This window comes from Lissotriton helveticus, chromosome 5_1, assembly GCF_964261635.1.
Source record: "Lissotriton helveticus chromosome 5_1, aLisHel1.1, whole genome shotgun sequence".
NCBI classification, from domain to species: domain Eukaryota; kingdom Metazoa; phylum Chordata; class Amphibia; order Caudata; family Salamandridae; genus Lissotriton; species Lissotriton helveticus.
In genome coordinates, this window is record NC_136065.1 from 558,942,943 (window position 1) to 558,964,914 (window position 21,972).

The 21,972-nt window shown below is 41.8% G+C and overlaps 1 protein-coding gene across 2 annotated transcripts in view; it reads left to right on the top strand.

Annotated features, from left to right (window-relative positions):
• Window positions 1–21,972, top strand: part of RNLS (renalase, FAD dependent amine oxidase) — a 553,624-nt gene that overhangs the window by 101,647 nt on the left and 430,005 nt on the right. For both annotated transcript variants that reach the window (XM_078642883.1, XM_078642884.1), the window contains exon 3: window positions 2,588–2,730. In XM_078642883.1, the coding sequence (XP_078499009.1) occupies window positions 2,588–2,730 (143 nt within the window). The remainder of the gene's footprint in view (window positions 1–2,587; window positions 2,731–21,972) is intronic.

Genomic DNA, 21,972 nt, shown 5'->3' on the forward strand with positions numbered 1-21,972 from the left:
GCCTTTATCAATGACTTGTCACTGTAAACAACCCAGCCCTGCTGTGCTGTGCATAAGCTTTCCCACGTGGCAATACATGCACTACTTATAGCAGAATGCTACAATAAAGGGTTCTCTGGGAGGATAAATCAGCAAAATATTTGTAAAATATGTGTAACCAGTATACTATTATTGTATTGGACCTACCATGTTATTTAGCTAGGAGCAGTATTTCACCATAATACTGCACCCCCTCAACCCATCTAATAATGAGTACACTCTCTCAAGATTCCAAAGCTTTCTCTCCTCCTTGTTGTTGTACCATGCTGTGTTCACTTTTTCTCTTATTATGAGGTCCACCCTGCAGGTAGCGCTGCCACATTTTTTAGAGGTAAATCTGTATCCCAAACAATGATTCTGTATCCTCCAGCCTGATGTCCTTTGTTGATTTGTCAGTAGGTGGCTGCCCTCTTGTACCTGAATGTCAGAGCTTTATGTACTGCCCTCTTCAGGACTACAACAAGGTCACAAGTTCATCCATACACTACAATAACTGATAAATAATACCCAATCCATTTAAAACCACTTTCCAACATAGGGAATATGCAGCTCATGTTATCTAAAAACATCCTAATGGTGTATCAACTCGCACCAACAGTGAGTCTGGCCTATCACCACCACCAAGATGTCTAGGATCAATGTACCAGCTGGCGGACATGAACCCCCTTCTGTGTGAATAAGCCATGCATAGCATCCTAAACACCTAGTACTGTGAATAAAGTTATGAAGCAATCAAATTACACTGTGTACAAACTAGATGGGAGGTGACCATACAGGATCTCCTAGTTGGACCCTTGTGTGTAACAAAACCCCCCAAAAAGTAGTCGCAGAGTCAACATGTTCCTACTTAAAACTGTTCAAGAGGTCAGGAAAAGTAACTCTAAGTGCAAACGCCTTTGAACATCCAACCCTACCCTATGTGGTGATTACACGTTATCCATATACAGCTATATCACATTTACGGACCTCAGTATTATTAAGCACCCAACTCGGGTATGTTGTACTTGTGGGAAATTTCTAGTGGCCTCACAATCAGACGGTCTATCACCTGTCCCTACAGGGATCGCAAAAATAGACCGCGTCCCCATGGTGTCTTGAAGACCCCTGATACCTGCCGCAGGACAAAATTCAATCCGGCCCTCTGTGTCCCCCTGGTATGTTCGCTTTGGCGTGTTCAGATTACATTGACGCAAAAGGCCTCACGTGACCTCAGATCATTTGGTCCAAAAAACAGGTCAAGCTGCAATGTCTGCGCAAGGAGGCACAATCTCGTAGTGGTCATTTCACATTTGAAACTATTTAGACAACAGGAAAGAACTACCTATTTTCAAGCAGAAAAGGTGATATGAGACGAAATTCTTTCAGGAAAGAAAAATAGTTTACAGATATTTTACAAATGTCAACAGAGTCCTCCAGAATTCACATCTACCCTTTCAGGCCCACCAGTTGGTGATATGACAACAGAGGGTGAATACCTTCTTGTAATCAGGGCCCCCATGTTTCATCCTATACATCATTCAACATCCTCTATTCAACAAAATAGTAGGTCGGTACAGCAATATGCACCTAAAGTGCCAATTCAATCTTTCTTGAGGATTTTTTTTACCGGTCATACCCTTCAATAGGGTCAAATTTCCAAATTGTAACTGTCTGCAATATTCTAAACGGAGTGTTAGAAGCATCTCACCGAATGTGAACATATGTGGATCAGCAGAGGGGGGCTCCTCAACTGGCATTCAACTGGTGCATCCTCCACACCTGTAATGACCCTGCAAGGGTCATTACAAGTGCACCACATGTCAGTTTGCTAACAATTAAAAATAACAAACATCAATGGGATCTGTATTGTTGAAAAACTATTTTCAAATGGTAACATGAAAAATGCTGTATATTGCATATCATGTATTAGTGATAACAAGTGAAAGGTAGGGTTTTGCAACACAGGTCCAGGATAAGATGTCGTACCCAAGGGGCACCATTGGTTCATCATTTTGAGACACATCAGCATAATGAGAATGAAATCATAAGGTCTGTGATATGGATAGGCAGGACAGATACATGAGGTGGAGTTATGGGAAACATCCTACAAAGAATGAAGCCAAATGTATTGAAAGATGTAAAACTATTACTAATGGTCTTAATGAGAATGACAAAATGTTGTCCTTACTATATGTGTGTTGATAACATGACAGTGGGGCTTGTTACACTTTTGCAAAGTTAGGGGTTGAGATGTACCTGTATGGCTGTGTGCAGTTGATCGTTTGTCAAGATGGATATGTCCATTGTAGGTTTTCAGTCCAAATGCACTACATTAATATAGACAAATGGGAAAATAGCAAAAAAATATGGGATTTAAGGTTTTGTACCATTTTGTACCCATTATCAAAAGGAGCAGCATTGAAGTTTAAAATCTCATTAACATCAGACCTATTCAGAGAAATTTCTATACTTTTCTTAATTTGTTTCAGAAAAACATTTTGTGTCATTGTAACTCATTTTTTAAAAAACATATCTGGGCAGTGACGTATTTTCTTTTGTTTTGTTCCAGTTTCTATGATGAAATGTTGACACAGGGTATTTTGAAACCACTGACTGCTCCAGTAGAAGGAATGGTGATGAAAAAAGGATCTGAGAATTTTGTGACTCCCAAGGGAATTTCTTCAATCGTGAAACATTACTTACAACAGTCAGGTAGCGTTGGGAACATACAATGTTGTGCTCTATGATGGCTGTTTCTTATGCATAAGTAATATGTCACAGAAACTAAAAAGCAGAACTGTTTCTTGTTGAATTAAAAATATGTTCTTCTTTCACTTTTAGATTTCATGCTATCTTTTCTTTTAGGTGCATTTCCTCTAGCTATTCTTTTTTTGAATATCATTATTGTATCACATAATTTGTGTACGCTGATAAAAGTGCAAGTTGGTGGTCGCTTACATTATTTTTAATTTACCTCGTTTAGTTTCACATCTTGAATTTCACTCTTCAATTGTGTGTTTTAGTGCTTATCATCAGTCCAAGATTGGAAATCAAAAACATTCCTGTAGAAAAAAAACCCTTACTGCACCAAGTGAACAGAGTGGGAGCCTGACTCTTTCTAAGGAAGGGTTTGGGTTTGTCTCCACCCAAAACGTCTTTAGAAGTGTTGATGGGTAATGGTGTATTTTACTGTACAGTTTTCAAACACATTTGCTAGAAATCTATAGGATGTGAACGTGGTTATGCAGGGAAACTAATGAAGTACCCCAATACTTCAGAAACCTTTCCCCTTCTCAGGGGAAGTGGCATAGCAATTTGGGTATCACCATTCCTTTTACAGTTGGACCAATCGGATTTGCAGATTAGTTAAAGGCTTTCTCGCCTTCATTTTTGGCTAGCTTAGTATGTCATCCTCTGTGGTGAGGATAAACCAATACGGTGGTCCTTTGCTTGCTGGAGCAGGGAAAATGCTGTTTTGCATGTCATTGTTCTACTCTGCAGTAGTGCAAATAAGCTACAAAACAATGAGTAAAACTTGACATCTTTTGGCGTGTTTCCCCTGTCTTTTAGCTTTCTGACCTCTCGGTTTTGACTCTGTTTTTGCTGATTTAGTGTCTCTGACTCTGTACACTTTCTCACTGCTGTTCAGTGTTGAAGTGCAAATGCTCCTGTTGTAAATTGTTAGTATGGATTGGTGATTCCATGATTGGTTATTTAATTTATTAGTCCGTCCCTAGTACAGTGCAGTGTGTGTGCCCAGGGCCTGTAAATCAAATGCTGCTAGTGGGCTTGCAGCACTGGTTGTGTCACCCACACAAGCAGCCTTTCAAATGTAACTGAAACCTGCCACTGCAGTATCTGTGTGCAGTCTAGTACTGCCAAGTTGACATGGCAGTACTAGACTGCACCCACTTGCCAGGCTTGCACTTGTCAGGTCCTAACCTTCCCTTTTCCTACATGTGAGTCACCCCTAAGGTAGGCCCAAGGTCCCCTGTGTTCAGAATGTAGTGTATGTGAAAGCTAGGACATGCCCTGATGTGTGTGTGGCATGTCCTGATAGTGAAATACTGTCAATTTCGTTTTTCACTATTGAAAGGCTATCTGGCCCATAGGAAAGCTTGGGAGTTAATGTATAACATCTTATAAATATAACTTCCCATTGCGGCTAGATAGGAAAATAAAGTTTAGTATGCCTGAACACAAAATCTAAAGATGCATCTTTTAGTAAAGGTAATTTTGTGTTTGAAAATAACACTTTTAGAAAGTAGGTATTTTCCTGCTAAGCCATCTTGTGTTCTTCTGCTATGATGTGTATTGACTGTCTGGCTTTGGAGTGGCAGGGGCTGGGGATGTGCAGTGGCTCCAGAGAGTCTGGATGAGTCACGGCTGGGCTGAATAGACCTGGGCTGTATTTAGAATAGTGGTAGGATATTTCCTTGCACCTGAATGGGCCTGGTCTGCTGTAGACAATGCTGTCTCCGCCTCCTGCAGGGAAGCTGGGCCAGAGAGGACCAAACTGGTTTGGACTAAGCACATGCACTCTCTGCCTGACAGGACAAAGGAATTTGTAGTATAAATATTGAAGTCTAGATGCCAGAACTTTAGAACTCTTTTGGAACCAAGAAAACTGCCAAGAAGAAGAGCTGAAGAAGCTGTGAGTAGAGACTACCCCTTTGCAGTGTGTTTTGCTGTGTTGGCCTGCAGTGGCTGCTTCTATCGTGGCAGTGAAAGGACTGGACTGAACTTTCTGAAACATCCTTTTTTGTGAGTTTCTCCAAGGGCTTGAGGTAGAGCTTGCCCCTGTTCAGGAAGTCTCAGGAACAGCTAAGACTTCAAGTTCATTTGTTACCAGCACTGTGGACTGTGTGTGTTTGTGCTGCAACAGAAGAAAAGCAACCTGGCGCCGCCAACGATGCTGCTGCCGACTCAGTGTCCTGAAGGCACAGCAGAGGGCACGACGCACTTTGCACCGCAACCCTGGTCTCACCGATGCCGCCACCTGACACCGCCACTGAGCCACTGCTTGCACCGCGACCTGTGGGCACCACACTACGCATCGTGGCCCTGGTATCCCCGACGACACCGCTCCATGCAACATTGATGCAGCTGCTTGTACCGTGGTTCGAGGGCACCACTCGTAAGTTACATGATGCACTGTCCTCATCCTGCACAGCAGTCTTGGCCCATCAGCAATGGCGCCATCTACTGCAGTTTGTCAGCCGACAACAGCACTTCAGCAACTGCAACGACACTGCTTGCACTGTGACCTGCCAGCTCACGACGAGCACTGCCCCACTTCAGACCACAACCCTGGTCTTACCAGCACCGCTGGACGAACGTCACCGAGCCACTGCCTTTGGAGGGTAAGCTACTCACGTTTGAGGATCTGATGGCGAGTGGCAGCCTAAACCCGCTGCAGTTTTTAGTATATTGGCTCTCTGTGATGTGGCTGGTAAAATGTGGGACACAGATATAGATTTAACACAGGTAACTGGTCGACTGGAACTGATGCTGACCATCGAAAGCTTGCAACAAGCAATCTCAGTTTTATGACACACTGAGTCGAGACCCTTTTGATCCATGCTCCCATGCCTTCAGAGACTGTTGGGCTGACAAATTGGCCATAGAATTAACAGACTCTGTCTGGTGGAGATTTCTTACTTCCCTTAAATTGATATTGCGGAACGCTCTATTCCATTTCACGTAATTCGATGATCTGCACCATACATACCTTTCCCCGAATAGAATAGACAAGATGTATCCTGCCGCCAGCATACAATGTCTTAGATGCTGCCATGATACAGTGGACTTCCTTCACATGGTCTCGACTTTCACCGGGATCTCAGAATATTGGCATGCGGTGACCTCTTGTATCTCCACTATTACATATTCCATTCTGCCTTGTGATCCCACTTGTTGTCTAGGGGGGTAATAACCAAAAAACTCAACAATGGATGTGCTTCCAGGGTTTAGGACTGTTCCTAGCAAAACGGTGTATAGTTATGTCCTGCAAGGCGACATCCGCTCCCTTAATTTCGGCATGGCAGGCGGATGTGGTTCGCTGGGCTTTAGCAGAGCTCTCCATTAAGACTGTTGCACGTGCTAGGGATGGGAGATGTAACCTCATGGAGCAATGGGCAGATTACATTGACGGACTGAATGATCTGTTGCCCCCTAGCGATTGTCTTGTGGTTTGAGTGGGTGTCACCGAGGGATGCCTGAGCTTCTAGAAAATGTCACATTGCATTACTGTTTGTACGGGATTGTGGGACAGGATAGCATGTAGGGATGGTGATTTTGGACTTAGTTGTTTTGTATGATTTGATTTGATGTTTTATTTCCCATTTAGTTCCTCATAACCCTCTTAGGCTTATGTGACACTGTCTTTTACATGATATTGTATATGAATATACTTATTCACATGTACCTATTAGCAGTACTGTGATGCATATTTCGTTGGATATCATTTTTAATACCTGGTGTCAAGTTAATTCAGTGTCTGCAACTTTTGTTTGGAATAAACTCAATTAAAAAAATTACAACAAAGAAAGTGAAGTATGTGGCTGTACTACATACCTCTAGAAGAATTGCATCCGTTAAACATATCCTCATAGTATTGTGTACGATTTTCTGAAACCAGGAACCTTTTAATTTTCCAAGCCTCTCTGCATTAGCCTAGTATTTTTCCTTGTAAATTAAATCAAATGAATATACATAACCATTAGACATGCTGATTTCAAGCCCCCAATCTCTGGAACAGTTTGGAGCTCCACTAATCTCAGCAAATTTTAATTTAAGGCTCGTTAATCTTTTCATTTGCTTTAATTTGCGTAGCTAGAAAGGCCTAAACATGTGTTTCGTGCATGAAGCATACTGTCTAACAATCTTTCAACATCTGACTTCCCATTCTCTGATTTTATCCCTAAAACAACTTTTGGACATGGCTCTTCAATCTGAGTTTGTCATCTCAGCACCTCTTTATTTCTTCTTTCCTTTTAATGTCCTTCGCCTGGTGTGTCTTCCAACAAGACAATTGTTAACTAGAGTTGCTTAAAGTTGGTATTTCATCTTTATTATGTGAGCGTAGTCTTGCAGCATCACCTGTTTTTGACCTTCCCACAGTTCATGGAGCTTCCTATGTTGTCTTTCATAAATGTAGGATGGCATTGTTGCCAACTGTCCCGTTTTTGCAGGGACAGTCCCGGCAAGTTGGAGACTGTCCCAGGGTATATTGTTGCAGAAACTGTACCTCTAATATTACACACAGGTACACAAACAAGAACTTTCTATCTGCAGTAGTCCTATGCTGCAAAGTGTCCCGGGCATTTTTTTTCAAATGTTGGCAACTATGGGATGGTGCCATGCACTCGTGAGCATTTTGTATTTAAATGCGTATCTTGCTTTCGCTTTTTTCCCTCACAAGTGTTCTGGAACTGTGTTGCACTTGCAACTTGCAAGCATTTTGTAGGCAAATGCTTACCCTGATTACAGTGGTGGCTGCTCCCTGGAAGCAGCAGTGGGGCAGGTGGGGAGGGGGGGGAGGGGTTAGAGGGTCGAATTTTATGCCTGCCGGCCGGCCAGCTCCCCGGCCACTGCCACCTCTACTCCGTCCTCTCAGTCATCTTCCTGGCTTCTTCTGTGGCAACAGGAACCATCTGGCTCCCCATAGCCAATCACAACGCTGCAATTCAGCGTTGTGCTTGGCCTGAGCACTGTGGTCCGGCTCTCAGCCACGGAATGGGGGGCTGGGCATGTTCTCTACGCAGGCTGTATTGCAGTCTGCATGAAGAGCATGCAGAGTGCACATGAATATTTGGCCAACCCGAGAGGGCCGATCAAACATTAATGCACTCTTACATAGTGCCCACCACTCCTCCCCCTGCAGTGAGAGCAGAGAAGATCCACCCCACCTTGCTGAGACTCCACAGCAGGAGCAAATAAAATGATAGTAACGTAGAGTTATTATAATTTTATTTTTATTTATTTTTCACAGCGAAAAGCAGAGGGACGAGGTTCCTCCACCTTAGCGGAGGAGCCACCACACCTGCTTAGCATTTTCCCCACAACTACTCTGAAGCATTACTGTATTAGTAAATTGCAACATTTTGTATGTGAACACAGACCTTGTATAGCCTTTTCTCATGAGAATTCTGAAACTGTGATATACCAGTAACTGTTAGCATTTTTACGCAGATTCAATCCTACCTACGTGCTACTTGCCAAAAAAGCGCTTCAACACCCCATCAGAGGTAATAAGAGCTATATAAATGCAAACCTTTTTCTCTCTTCTATCCCTCCGCTATCCTTTTGAGTACAAATACCAGACTAACATATACACCACTCAAATGACTTTCATATTTTACTATACTAATTCAACACTAATCCTTTATGTAATCCGTAGTAGCGTGCTACTCGCCCAAAAAGCTCTTTGACGCCTCGTCAGGGTAGTACTACACACAACTTGCTTGAACCACAGTTATTTAAAGGAAAAAACCTTTTTGAGGAATCAGACAAAATTTATTAAATCCAAAGCCCAGCAATTTTCATTTATTGCCAATTATTTCATTATTTTTAAGCATTATTTCAAATCTTAATAGCAGAAAAAACACTGTACATATTTTACAATTTTATACATAGAAAAACACAAAATGTCAATGAATCAACATCAAACACTATACAAAAAATTTAATGAAAAATAAATGGATACATAGAACTAGAAACATAACTACATGAATAGTTAATAACTGAGAACAATTCAATCCATGGGGAATAATATCAACTGAATGATAGTTGTTCAACTCTATCTAAGCTAATGAGTCGTAATTATCTTTGTCGTAGAATTGTTATTCCACCAAAAAGCTGCCGACGCGTTTCAAGGCCAGGACAATCGTGCCTGGTCTCTCATCATGGCTTAAGTTCTTTGTATCTGTAAGATGCAAAGACAAAGGATCGTTTTGTTTATTTTATTGCCTATTCGTCTCGAAGTTTATCACATATGTTTGTTAAAAAAACAATATTTACATACCGGGCTTTTCTTGAGGAGGAGGAGATATGATGTGGAGGGCAACGGGGGACTTAAAGATTTTTATCCCAACAATCTAGACAGGGGGACGAACATTTATGAAAATTAATATAATGCGTCGCCTATTGCATGCATTCTTTATCATTATTGTGAAGGAAGAGGGCACTGACCTTCGTTTTGCCGTCTGGCGGTATAAGCGCACTAAGGCGTTACCATCAATGTTTTTCCTGAAATAAACATATTGAGCCATGTCATTTTCAAGCTTTACAAGGGGCCAAATGTTTTATCGGCCGCGAAATAGACCAGGACATACCTGTCATGTCGTTGTTCATAAATTAATTCGAGATTTCTTCCACACGCGTTGCCTGACAAGCAAAAGAAATCTCGTAAGAATTATTGTCTATTTAAAGAAACTGTGGATCTGTAGGCTGTCTGGATTTAGGGAGCTCTCACCTTTAGTTACGGACGCTGTCTCCTAAATGCACAACTCAGGATCTCAGTCAAGATGGCTGTTCAGCGTCTGCCTTACTTTTATGCTATTATTATCCAAAGGCATTCTGGGCTTTGTAATTCTACTGAACGTATTGAAGCCATTACACATTATGCATTGAGAGCTGATTCTTAATTATAAATGGAAAAAGTGCCTTGGGTCACATATTGGGTCCCTCATCGTCGGATCGGGATTTAAGTCTTGACATTGGGGAGAAGGGGTGATTGGCAAGACGCGTATTGTGAGCTGGGCTGTGTTAGTGCCTGTTTGTTCAAAACCTCTGAACCTGAAAAGCGCATGGTGCATATGTTCAATACATTTTATCTAATGATGCTAAGTGTATGTAACTAAAGTGAATTATAATTTGTCTAGAAGCGAATTGTCCCAGAATGCCCACCCACCAATATCTTTATTGTTTTGACATGGACGCTTGTTTTCCTTTGAAGGAACAACAGTTTGGCTAAGGCGGTCACTGCGACACGGACATCACCTATGGAGAAAACCTGGTCAGAGGCGCGCTATTTATTCAACCCAGTCTGAGCGCTGTTGAATTTTAAAATTAGATAAGCCTCTTTCTGAAGCAACATTCGATCAATGTCTTGGCGCCCATTGCCGGAGTGTATTGTATCTAGAATGGACCATTTGAAATCATGTTCAGTATGGCCCTTCTCCAAGAAACGTTCGACCATCGGGGCTGTCATCACCTTTTTCTTAATTCGAGACCGATGTTGGCTGATCCGATGATTAATCTGCTGGTTAGTCTTGCCAACATAAATCTTCGCGCAGGGGCACAGTATCACATAGACGACATTCCTCGTCTTGCAATTTGAGAACTCCTTGTGAGCCCATTTAATGCCTTGGTGGATAAATTCTTTGCCCTCAATGGGATTGGGGCACGCGACACAATTGCCACACTTGTGGTGGCCTTCAATGGGTTTAAGATTCCATTGTGACAGCAAATCGTTCTTAGGTTTAGGTCTAGCAATGTCCGCTCTGACAAGTTGCTGACCAATGCTCCGGTTCTTTTTATATGCGAAGATCAGCTTGGGGAACGGACAATCCAATCCCTCCAAAAGGTGCCAATTCTTCAGAACAGCCTGTCGAAGTTTGTGAGTGTCAGGACAGAATGTAGAAACGCACACAAGTTTCTCCAAGGTTGGATGTTTTTTTACTTCCAATAAGCATTCACGAGGAGTATATCTAGCTCTTTTGAACGAATGTTTCAGGAGCTTTTTGGGATAACCTCTTTGTTGCATGTCAGAGCAAAAATTGCAAGCATGTACATCATAGTCATCAATATCAGAGCAATTCCTCCTTATCCTGAGCAGTTGTCCATATGGCAAATTAGCCTTAAGGTTTCTCGGATGTGCGCTTCTATGATGTAAAATGGTATTTCTGTCTGTTGATTTTTTAAACAACGATGTTTTGAGCTGACCCTGGACGCATGTTAATTCGACGTCTAGAAATGTCATGCGACTAGTGCTGTGTTCAATGGAAAATTGTATATCCCTATGTCTGGTGTTAAGCCAGGCATGGAATGTAAGGAGTTCGGTCTGGCTCCCCTGCCACAGGAGCCAGACATCATCAATGTAACGGTACCATTGTATGATGTGGTGTCTGAAAGGGTTATTCACCTCAACAAACTTTTCCTCATATTGTGCCATGAAGAGGACTGCCATCTCTGGGGCATAAGGACACCCCATGGCAGTCCCCTCGTCAGGGTAGTAAGCACTATATAAATGCCCAGTGCATGGTTTTACCAGCCTGGAATCACAGCCTTGCTGTTTGAAGCACTACTCTGGCTAGGATGAGCTCCAAAGTGAATGAGCGTCTACAGAAAATGTAGTCTGTGGGCATGAAGTATCGAAAAGCTCACATAAGTATAGATCAAGGTTGCAGGAATGTTGGGGCCAAGAGCGGCATCTGTGTGATTTCAAGATTACTCGGTTGGTGATAATGAAGTTGTTTCTGGAGCCAAGCCAGATAGAGCAAATTGTGATGCTTAGAATGATCCTATTTACTCCAGATCAGTTGAACTTTCTTCTACATGAAACGGTGAATGGAGGAAATTTTTTCCTATTAGAGAAGAAAGAAAGTTGTGCAAAGAGTTTTAGCCGCAGCCTGGCTTTGTTGAAACAGCTGCAGTGATGCCCATCACAGCACCAGGAGGCGCTTCAAAAATCGCCAGGGGCTCCCGCAGCGCGGGACACGCGCGGGCATGCCTGGGCCAAGGGCTGGCCCATTTACGCCCATCGGAGCCTGAAGGAGGCTGGGCTAGGCCACTCCACTAACATTTTCTCTCCGAGAGTGTTCGGTAAGTCAGCTGGTTTAAAGTGACTGGGACTCAGGGGCCAGGGACTTACCTTCATGTCGTATGCAGACGATTCTCAGATTGTCTTTTCACTGTCTGAACCCCAGATATCATCTTCGTCTCTCCTTAAAGAGGGCCTTTTGAACATCTTCAACTGGATGACAACTAACCAGTTGAAACTAAACGGAGACAAGATGGAAATTCTCCTTCTGGGCAAGCAGCCAGAGCTGTGGAGTACTTCACACTGGCCGGCCCAGATGGGCAATATTCCTATACCAGTGACCCATGCTAGGAATTTGGGAGTAATTCTGGACAATTCCTTGTTCATGAAGCAACAGGTCAACAAAGTAGTGGGCCTTTGCTTTACGATCATGAGGTGGCTCAGGAAGATCCTTTGGATGCTGTCTGTCCCCATGCAGAAAACGGTGTCAACGCCTTAATTACATCCCGGCTCGACTACGGAAATATCCTGTATTTGGGCGCAAATAAGGCAGTTACAAAGAGGCTGCAGCTTGTACAGAATGCGGCTGCCCGACTCCTTTGTTTTATACCTAAGAACAACAGCGTGTCCCCCTACCTGCGTGAGTTGCACTGGTTGAGGGTGGAAAATCGTATCAGGTTTAAGGCCTTAAACTATATGTTTAAAATTAAAGCAGGTACCGTGCCCAAATACCTTCAGACATTAGCCCTTCCCTACATTCCAAAAAGAAATCTACGATCCAAATCAGCGGAAAAATTTTGTGTGCCTAGATTCAAACTAGCCAGGATGGGAGGAAGATCCTTTGCCCATCAGGGCCCATCCATCTGGAACACACTCCCAATCCATATACGAAAGGAGCAAAGTCTTACCAGGTTCCAGAAAGAGATAAAGACTTGGTGTTCGACCAGTGTTTTTGAACGACCTCTGCTGTACATTCCATCAGTTGTGCTGTGTTCTTAGGCGCCGGGAAACCCTTTTTGGGTTGCTGTTTGCGCCATATAAGTTCAAAAATAAATAAAAAATAAATAAAATGATCAGGGACAACATTTGAACCTTTTTCATATAATTGGTTGATCCTCTCTTGCTTCTCGGGCTAACTGCTTCCTGCATTAGTGCTGATCAATAGTATCCTGTACCAATCACTACACTAATCATGCGGAAGGCTGCCAAGGAGCCTACTGATGCTATAAAAACAAAAAAAAACTGGCATGAACTGTGTAATTGATCAAATTGATATTTTAATTGTTAAATGCAAGGATTTGGTACATTCAGACACACCAGCATCGCGAGAGACTCCAATCATTCTGGACTCCACCTCTTTGGGTATTCCTACTGTCCAGCCATGTATACCGAGCATGTTTGGGAAGACAGCTATACAACCTGTGACTAAGGTTGTCACCCAGGGAAAGTCTCATAGCATGGATGCACCCAATTTATCCCCCCCCCTCTTGTAATAGCCAATATTGTTCATTGTAGTAATCACTTTTTACCATTGTCTGATATAGCTGATGATGTAACAGTTTCTGACCCCCTTCCAGTCTCCCTATGGAGACTGTTTTATCTGGACTTCCAGCTCACACAATTAGGGAGTGTATTGTTGTAATCAATTAACCCAAGTGGGAGAATTAAAAACTGCCATATGTAAGATGGGCTTAATATTAGAGAAACTTAAATGCGTTAAAGACACCGACAAGCCAACCACCCAGTGTAGTACGTCCACCCAGACTACCCAGATAACGCAACAATTAGCAATACAACAGCCTATCCTTTGACACAATCTTCATAATTCAGAGGGGTTTCCTGAAGTTCAAGAGGCAGAAAGCAAGAATTGCAGGTCTCTATCCCATCAAACCTACCTCCAGCACCCTCAGCACCTCCAGCAAAACATTAGGGCCAATCTTCAACATCAACGGAGCAATGGTGCTACAAGTAACCCTAGTATATTTAATCCTGGTCAATTGAAGCAACTGAATCCCCTAAGGATTTTTAACTCCCAATGTAATCTAACTAGCAGAGGATGGAACAATATCCCCGCCCCTTGCCCTAGAAGTAGGCCAAATGATTTAAAAACCAAAGTCGTCATGATAAATGTACGCAAATTGCCGCCCTATGCAAAGCTCGAACCTGAAGAATCACTTATAAATAAATCTATACATTAGGCACACTAGAGGTTGTCGCTCGGTTATTCTAGATGACATCCTCTGTGCTCAAAGGAGCTCCCCCAAGAATTCAGCTTTCGATGTGATAGAACTCACACTAAAAGATGTTAGTATAGTTGATGACTTGGTGTCCCTAGATATCAGGACAAAGCCTCCAAATAACTCATCCATTAGATTTACGTATTGCAGGCCTGGAGCTGATGATGTATTACAGAGCTGCAAGCCAAGGGAGGGGTCTTTATCTCAATTAGAAGATTGACTCTGGAATACTACTAGTTTTTTTATTCCTTATCCCTGTATCGCCTCATGCAAAACGCAGCACTATAGGCATAGCAAAGCCAGACAAAACCCCAAACCCAACCATTTAGTAGCAGTAGAATAGATGAAGTAAACTTGGCTACTTCAGTATGTGGCCAAATAAGGAAATAAAAATGTTCTCTTGACCCCCTGCTAGACCATATGGCCTGTGTTAGTGATCTTGCTTTTAATTCCTGAGGTGACAGCCACTCTACCGAATTGTTTAGTAGTAATCTGCTTTCGGTACCAAATGCTGATGCACAATCTAACAATATCATTAGCATAGCCAAGGTCGCACTCCAGTTGCAACTTTATTCATCCACCCGACTGGATTGTTCGACCAGTGGCAATATGTTGATATGTAACATAGATACCCATGGATGTCTATGCACACTTAGTACAGAGGCAAATAATAACCTAACCTTAATCTCTTGGAATTTGGCAGGGATCCATTCCAAGATCCCGAATGGTATTCCTATGTAGGCAAAAATGGTATTTGCAATTTCCAGGAGACTTGGGCTGTGGATAGGGTCCATATAAATGGCTATTCCACATTCAGCGTAGAAGCCAATCCACCAAAAACAATAGGCAGAGCTAGCGGGGGCAGGTAATTTTTGTGAGGAATAGTGTAGCTTGCAAGTACAAGCAATTAACAATAACATCTCAAGATATTCTGGGGATCCAGCTTGCTTTTCCAACAGGACTATATTTGACCTTGTTTAACGTCTATGCTGGTCTGAGTCTTATATATACAAAAAAAAGTTGCCAATGCTGCTAATATCAGTAAATCAATGATTTGTCTTACTCACACACGAATAGAACACTATGTGAGAAGTATCTGATTTTTTGAATCAATCTTTTAGATTTTCATTTTATTTCAAATTTTTCATTTACTTTTTGTACATTTTATATATTCCAACGAAACATTTAAAAAACATAACATAAACAAACATTTAATCATTATTGTACCACATCCCCTTCATATCATTCATACACACTATCACTAAAGATCTTTGTCAAACATACTCAACACACATTCATACTCCTAACACTCTAGTATCAAAAAACTTTATTTATACAGTTTATATACAACTTTTTCAAAAGGAAACCATAGAATCTAATTTCAAAGCGTAAATCACTATAATACAAGTATCATTGGATTTTCTTATGGTTTCAACATAGCAAGGTCTACGCGTTTCGAACTCTCTTTAATGTGGAGTTCTCATCAGGACCATAGACTGCAAATGAAAAAAGAAAAAAGGGGGGAACCTTTATTAGTTGTTTGTTTTAGAATGGAAACTGGTATAGGCTCAACAGCCACCTCTCTACCTCTTACCTCTCTAATTGTCAGACAGATTTGTAATCCTTAAATCACCAACGACCACGAAGCGGGACCACCTAAATGGTAGATAAACATATTGGTATTCTTTCTATAATTGCCACATGTATCAATCCTCAAACAGCATCAAAGAAATTACTCACTGCTATCTTGTGGTTAGGCGCCTCTCTCTGTGGAAGAGAACAGACGTTTTATTTAATTTAGGCGGTCCTGGTCACCAAACTAGTTGGTAAATAGTCTGTTGAAAGACTGGGTGTCTTACCTATTTTGTTGTTCTTTTTGTCCACATGTGAATTGCGGGGAGGACGGGGGGAATTTCTGTTTTCTCAAACGGAGCCCACGATGCGCCTCAAAGATGGGAAGGTGCATTGTTATTAGGGTTGGGGCATTACGCTTTCCTTAGTGGTCTGGGGCAATTGTTTTCTCAATTTGTAGTGTTGGATGGTGCTCACCTTTAGTTTGTTTCGTGTTCCGATTTAATCAGGGTCCGGGCTCTCAGTCTCCGGCATTCCGCGTTCATCCGCGTGTGTTTCCTGTCTATTAAGCGTGTCACATGATTTCTGTTTTTTTGCGGGTGCCATATTTAAGTGGCCAGGATTCCTAGGTTTGACACTGTATGTTAGTGTTTGACTGGCATTGTATGCCTATTAAATGCTGTTTCTCTTATCTTGGGTTCACATTTTGGTGATTGCGTTGGATGTAAATAAAGATACTTTTAACATTAACAATTTCTTCTTTGTATTTCGTTCAGGGGGGCCATCTTGCATAGGGGAACTTGTTCACACAGTGGTGAACTGTAAGTGCATCGACTACCATATTTCAGCCGAGTCAAGAGGGCATATTATGATCACAATCTTGGTCTTCATTATAATTTGTACATTTCAGACAGTTCATTTAATCCATCGATGGCTGTATTAAATTTCACAATCATCATTGCTTCTTTTCGTGAAAGTTTAGCTTCCAAATCTCCTCCTCTTAAGTCCTGTTCAACTTTTGCAATCACTGTCCATCGCAATTCATTATCTCCATGATTTGTTATTTGCCAGTGATTCACCAATAGAGCATTGGGGACTTTTCGTTTTAGTCGCGATCTATGTTGCTGAATTCTTGTACGAATCTCTTGATTCGTTTTGCCGATATAAAGCAGGTTACATGCACACTTAATTCCATATATCACATACCGTGATTTACAATTAGTAAAAATATCGTGTTTCCATGTTACTTCGTTGTATTTGAAAGTTGACCCTTCTTCGGTGGAATCACAACAGTTGCATCCACCACATTTGTGGTGGCCCATAACAGGAGGTAATCCAATCATGGTCCTTAAAGTGGGTTGTGCTTTTATTGGTAATGCTGCTCTCACTAATCTATTGGCTATACTTGATTCTTTCTTGAAAGCGAATAGAGGAGGTTTTTTTTAAATCTTCGCATAGATTTTTTACCAAATGACAGTTGTTATTAACCACCTTTTTTAACATGTTGGAATTGGGGCAATATGTAGTGACTAATACTATTCAGTCCAATTTCTTTTTGACCTTTTTCTCCAGTAGACATGCTCGTGGTGTCCACCACGCTCATTTTTTGGAACGTCGAAGTAGTTTTTTAGGGTATCCACGTTCAATTAAATTAGTAGTCAGTTTATCGGCATGTTTTAAGTATTCCTCTTTGTCCTGACAGTTTCTGCGAATCCTTAAATATTGCCCTTACGGCAAGTTTTCCTTCAGGCTTCGGGGGGTGATTGCTGGTAAAATGCAATGATTTGTTCCGATCAGTTTCCTTTTTATATAGAGTAGTCATCAGACCTCCTTCCTCCGAAGGGTATATCTCCACATCTAGGAAAGAAATTTTATTTTTTGAATACATCAGGCTGAATTTGATTTCCTGTGTTCTGTTGTTAAGCCAATCATTAAAATGCTTTACCTCCTCTTCGGAGCCAGACCATACAAAGAAAATATCGTCGATATAATGATTCCAATTTCTAATCCATGTTCCAAAAGGGTTATCATGGTAGATGAATTTTTCTTCTTAGCTTGACATGTAAAGGAGGGCCAGTTCTGGAGCAAATGGGCAACCCATTGCCACGCCGCCTACTTGAAAATAAAAGTCTCCGTCAAAGTAAAAGTAATTCCGTTTTAATGCAAACTGTGCCAATTGAGCAATACATTCTGTTGGTACCTTTTGTGGTCGTTCTCTTGTATCCAATATAGATTTTAAAACCTGTATGCCTTCATCTTGTGGTATCTGGGTATACAGGGACGTGATGTCCATTGTCACCATCCAATCGTTCGTTCTGTCAAATTTAACTTCATGTAATTTATTAATGAAGTCAGTTGTATCCCTAATGTAAGATTTTACACTAGATATGAATGGCTTTAAAAAGAAGTCCACAAATTTGGATATCGGTTCCATCAGGGATTCGCAACCTGACACTATGGGGAGTCCAGGGGGAGTCTTCTCATTTTTATGTACCTTTGGCAGTACATAAAACAACGGAATTCTGGGATGTTTAATCTTTAGATATTCTGATTCTCTTTTTCCAAGAAAGCCTTGTTGGAATGCTTCGTCGATGATGGCATGTAGTTGATGTTTTAATTCTAATGTGGGATCTTTGTTGATCTTTCGATAACAATTGGTGTCACTTAGTTGTTTTTTGACCTCGTTGATGAATAATGAACGGTCCCATAACACCATTGACCCACCCTTATCTGCTTGTTTTATGATAACAGATGTATCTTTTTTCAGATTTGTCAATGCCATTGATTCAGATTTGGTGATATTATGTTTGATCCACTTGGTCTTCTTTTCCTTATCAGCAATTTCTGATAGGATAGTTCTCCCAAACGTGACTAACTCCTTTGGTATTTTGTGGTTTGGAGGACAAAATGTGGATTTATTATGGAGGCCAGTGGTCTCCATACTAAATTCCAGGGGATTTTCTGAGAAGACTGTTTTTAATCTGATTTTGCGAAAGAACTCTATGGTTTCAGTCTTTAATTTGACAAAATCCGTTCTTTTTGCAGGGACAAATGTGAGTCCTTTTTGAAGGACACTTTCTTCGTCCTTTGTCAAAGTTTTATCGGAAATGTTGAAAATGAATGAAGGCGTCAGTTCTTGTAATTTTGGCGTCTGGTCGACATTTCCCATGGTTGGTTGTATCTTGGTTTTCCTCTGGGTTTTGTCTGGCCTCTCCCTAAAAAAGTAGGGCCCTGTTGGTTCTGTTGGAAAGAGCCCCTTCTGTTGGTAGTTCTTCTAGGATCTATATTGTCTCCTTCACTGCTACTGCCTGAGGATGAGGTGTCCGAAAAGGTGATGTATTTTTGGAAAGATCTTCCTTGGTACTCCTGTAAGTGTCTTCGAGATTCAGGGCGGGAGTAGAAATCTGGTTGTAGGAACGGGTATACCTTTTCTAAATTGAAGGTTTTTTGATCTTTATCGAATTGGTTAGTTTTCTGATTTATGGTATAGTCCTTGAATTCGCTGATTTCCTTTTCCACTTTTTCCAATAATCCTTTAGCGTCCGTGATCAGTTGATTTGTAGCAATACTAGATTGTAAACTTTCTATTTCCACTAGTTGTACTTTTGATAGTCTTTGAGCTGTCTTGATTGTCAGTACCATTAAATCCCGGCTACACTTTGTTTCTATGAAACTGTAGCCTTTTTGATAAATAGGGTCCTCTGTGAAGATTACAGGTATATTTTTTATTTGTAAGCCTCCTGGAATAGTACCAGCTCTCAAATGTTGGAGCAAAAAGTGACCATGTAGATCCGTCCGAATCTGTTTTTTCTTTAGTCCGAGTAATTTATCTGTCTCGTTTTGATTTTGTGCTGATACGCTTAAAGATGCTGACGCAAAGAGGGGTGGAGCCGCTAGCAGCTTCTTTATATGATCCTCACTGTAAGCGAAAGCTTCATTCTCTGACATATTTTTCTTGCACACTTAACACACTTATTCAAATTCACAAAACACTAAAACCGACGTAGGACCAAGTTCAAATGAGAACTCTCAGTACAACACAAAACCAATGAGTCTTATAGCAACAAAGCTCCAGTACTATCTTTATTAGATGACCTGGTAGGAGTATATCAAATGAACTCCAAAATTATAGTTGCTGGGTACTTCAATGCTTCTTTCGAGCCTTCTCAATTGTTAAGCACACTACACGAGGAAGAGGATGAGCTGCGGGGCATACCTAGCCTGGCAGCTAGTAACCAGAGCCATCGTTTAACATCTGTTTCCCTGCAAATTGCAGCCTTGATTACAAGAAGGAGCCTGAGGGCATGCAACGGGGGAACCAAATCTGACTGAAACAGGCAGGTCACTTTTAAACGGGGTGCCAGCACTAGTGTTATTGATTATATTTTTGTTGGTGTACGAATCTGGACTTTAGTGGAGGATATGATAATTGCTCTGAGGTTCGACAGCGATCACACCCCTTTGCTGCTGAAAATGTCGCGGACTGCCCTGGATAGGAATCCATCAAGTTGCATTTCTAGAGCAGAAGAGACTCTTGTAACCAACAATTGCAGAAGAGTCTCCTGGCCTAAAGTCCTAGCAGACCAGGTCCTATACACCAGGATATATGAGCTACTCATACTTTTTCTTTTGGGCTTGAGCAGCAGCTTGGACTGTGCACACTTCTCTGAATTAATTCCATTACTATCAGTGCACAGGGAATTTTATGATGCCCTTCAAATAGTTTTGACTAAAAATAGCTCTGGTAGAAGGCCTGCTAGCACAACACATGGGGAGGATGAGAGGCAATATAATTAGTAAACAGTACGAAACAAGGTAAGAAGTGTACAAGAAAAATCCGTACTCTTTAGTTTCTAGCCATTGTCTTTTATTTCAAGAGCGGTTGGTTTGCATCAACAATGACAGCGAACGCGTTTCATCCAAACAAAGGGCTTCTTCAGGGCAAAGAGTAGTGCCGGATAGGTCAAGCCTCCGAAAAGCCATGTTCAGTGAAATGCATCCGTGTTGGGACCAATTATGGCTCCTCAGGCTCAGTGGTCCGCCTGTTTAAGACTTGGTTAGTGCAAAGGGAAAGTATCTTCAGTAGTAATTTGTCAATATTTTTAGTATCCAGTAGCTCAAGCCGCGTCCGGCAGGCATCCAGGTCTCTACGGGATAACCAAGGCTAGCACAACAGACAATAAATGGTGCAACAGCGAATGCAGGCTAACAAAGGGGGCACTACATTTAGCTGTCAAGGAGCATAGTCAGTCTGGGGTAGCTTTGGCATGCAAAAGATACAAAGCTGCACTCACCAAAGCCAAGCACGACTTTGCTGAAAAAAATTGGCAAGATCTGATATTAGCTGCGAAAGGTAAAGACATTCGCTTATTCTGGCACATCTTCGCAAAAGGAAGTTTGGAGAATGCAAATACCCTTAGTTACCATAGCCAGCCAGAGGTTTAGGTGGAACACTTTTCAGGACTATATTCCAAGGCTGGGGGATCTGGCTGTAGGATGAATCTAGAGCCGATCAGACCTTTGTTAACACCCTTCCTGTCATGAATATGTCTGGCACTGCACTGGTTTTTAGTCTAGAAGATACCCTTTCAGCAACTAACAGACTAAAGGCAGGTAAAGCCCCTGGCCCTGATACCAGGGGACTTGTATAAGTCAGAACCCACGATTTGGGCCCCGTATATAATCCTCTTGTCAAATTGTATACCGGCTGGTGGGGATATTCCGGCAACATGGAGGGGAGCTGAGATAATCACCATACACAAAAAGGGAGATGCCTCTGTCCCTTCCAACTTTAGACCCATCAGCCTGATCGACAATTTACAAAAGATTTTAGCCAGACAAGTTTTGGATAAACTTCAAGTTTGGATAGAGGATAATGCGATACTGTCCCCATATCAAGCAGGATTTTGATCGAAAATTAGCACATGCGATTAGGACTTCAGGTTCACCCTGTTAACCTGGACGTATGTGCTATTAAGAAAACAGAAACTTTATGTAGCATTTGTTGATCTGAGAGCCGAGTTTGATTTTGTACCGCGTGAGAAGCTATGGAAAATAATGTTTGATCTAGGTACCCAGTAGATCTGGTAACCTTGATAGCTAGAATACACCTCCTAGTTCTCCTAGGAACAACGCCTGCACTTCCACCCCTTAGAGCATCAACTTGAGGGACCAATATTTCCCTATGAGGAAAAAGTCTGCCATGCTCCAGGTTTGCCCATTTACAAGCTGAACAACATTTCTTCCCACCTTAATTACCTTCATGGGTTCTGAGAACCTTGTGGCCTCCCTCCTGCGTGGTCTGGGAAGGTCCACTCCAACCCAATCACCTTCTCTGACCGTACAAGTTTTGACATGTTTAGGTACATCATACTTGTCCTT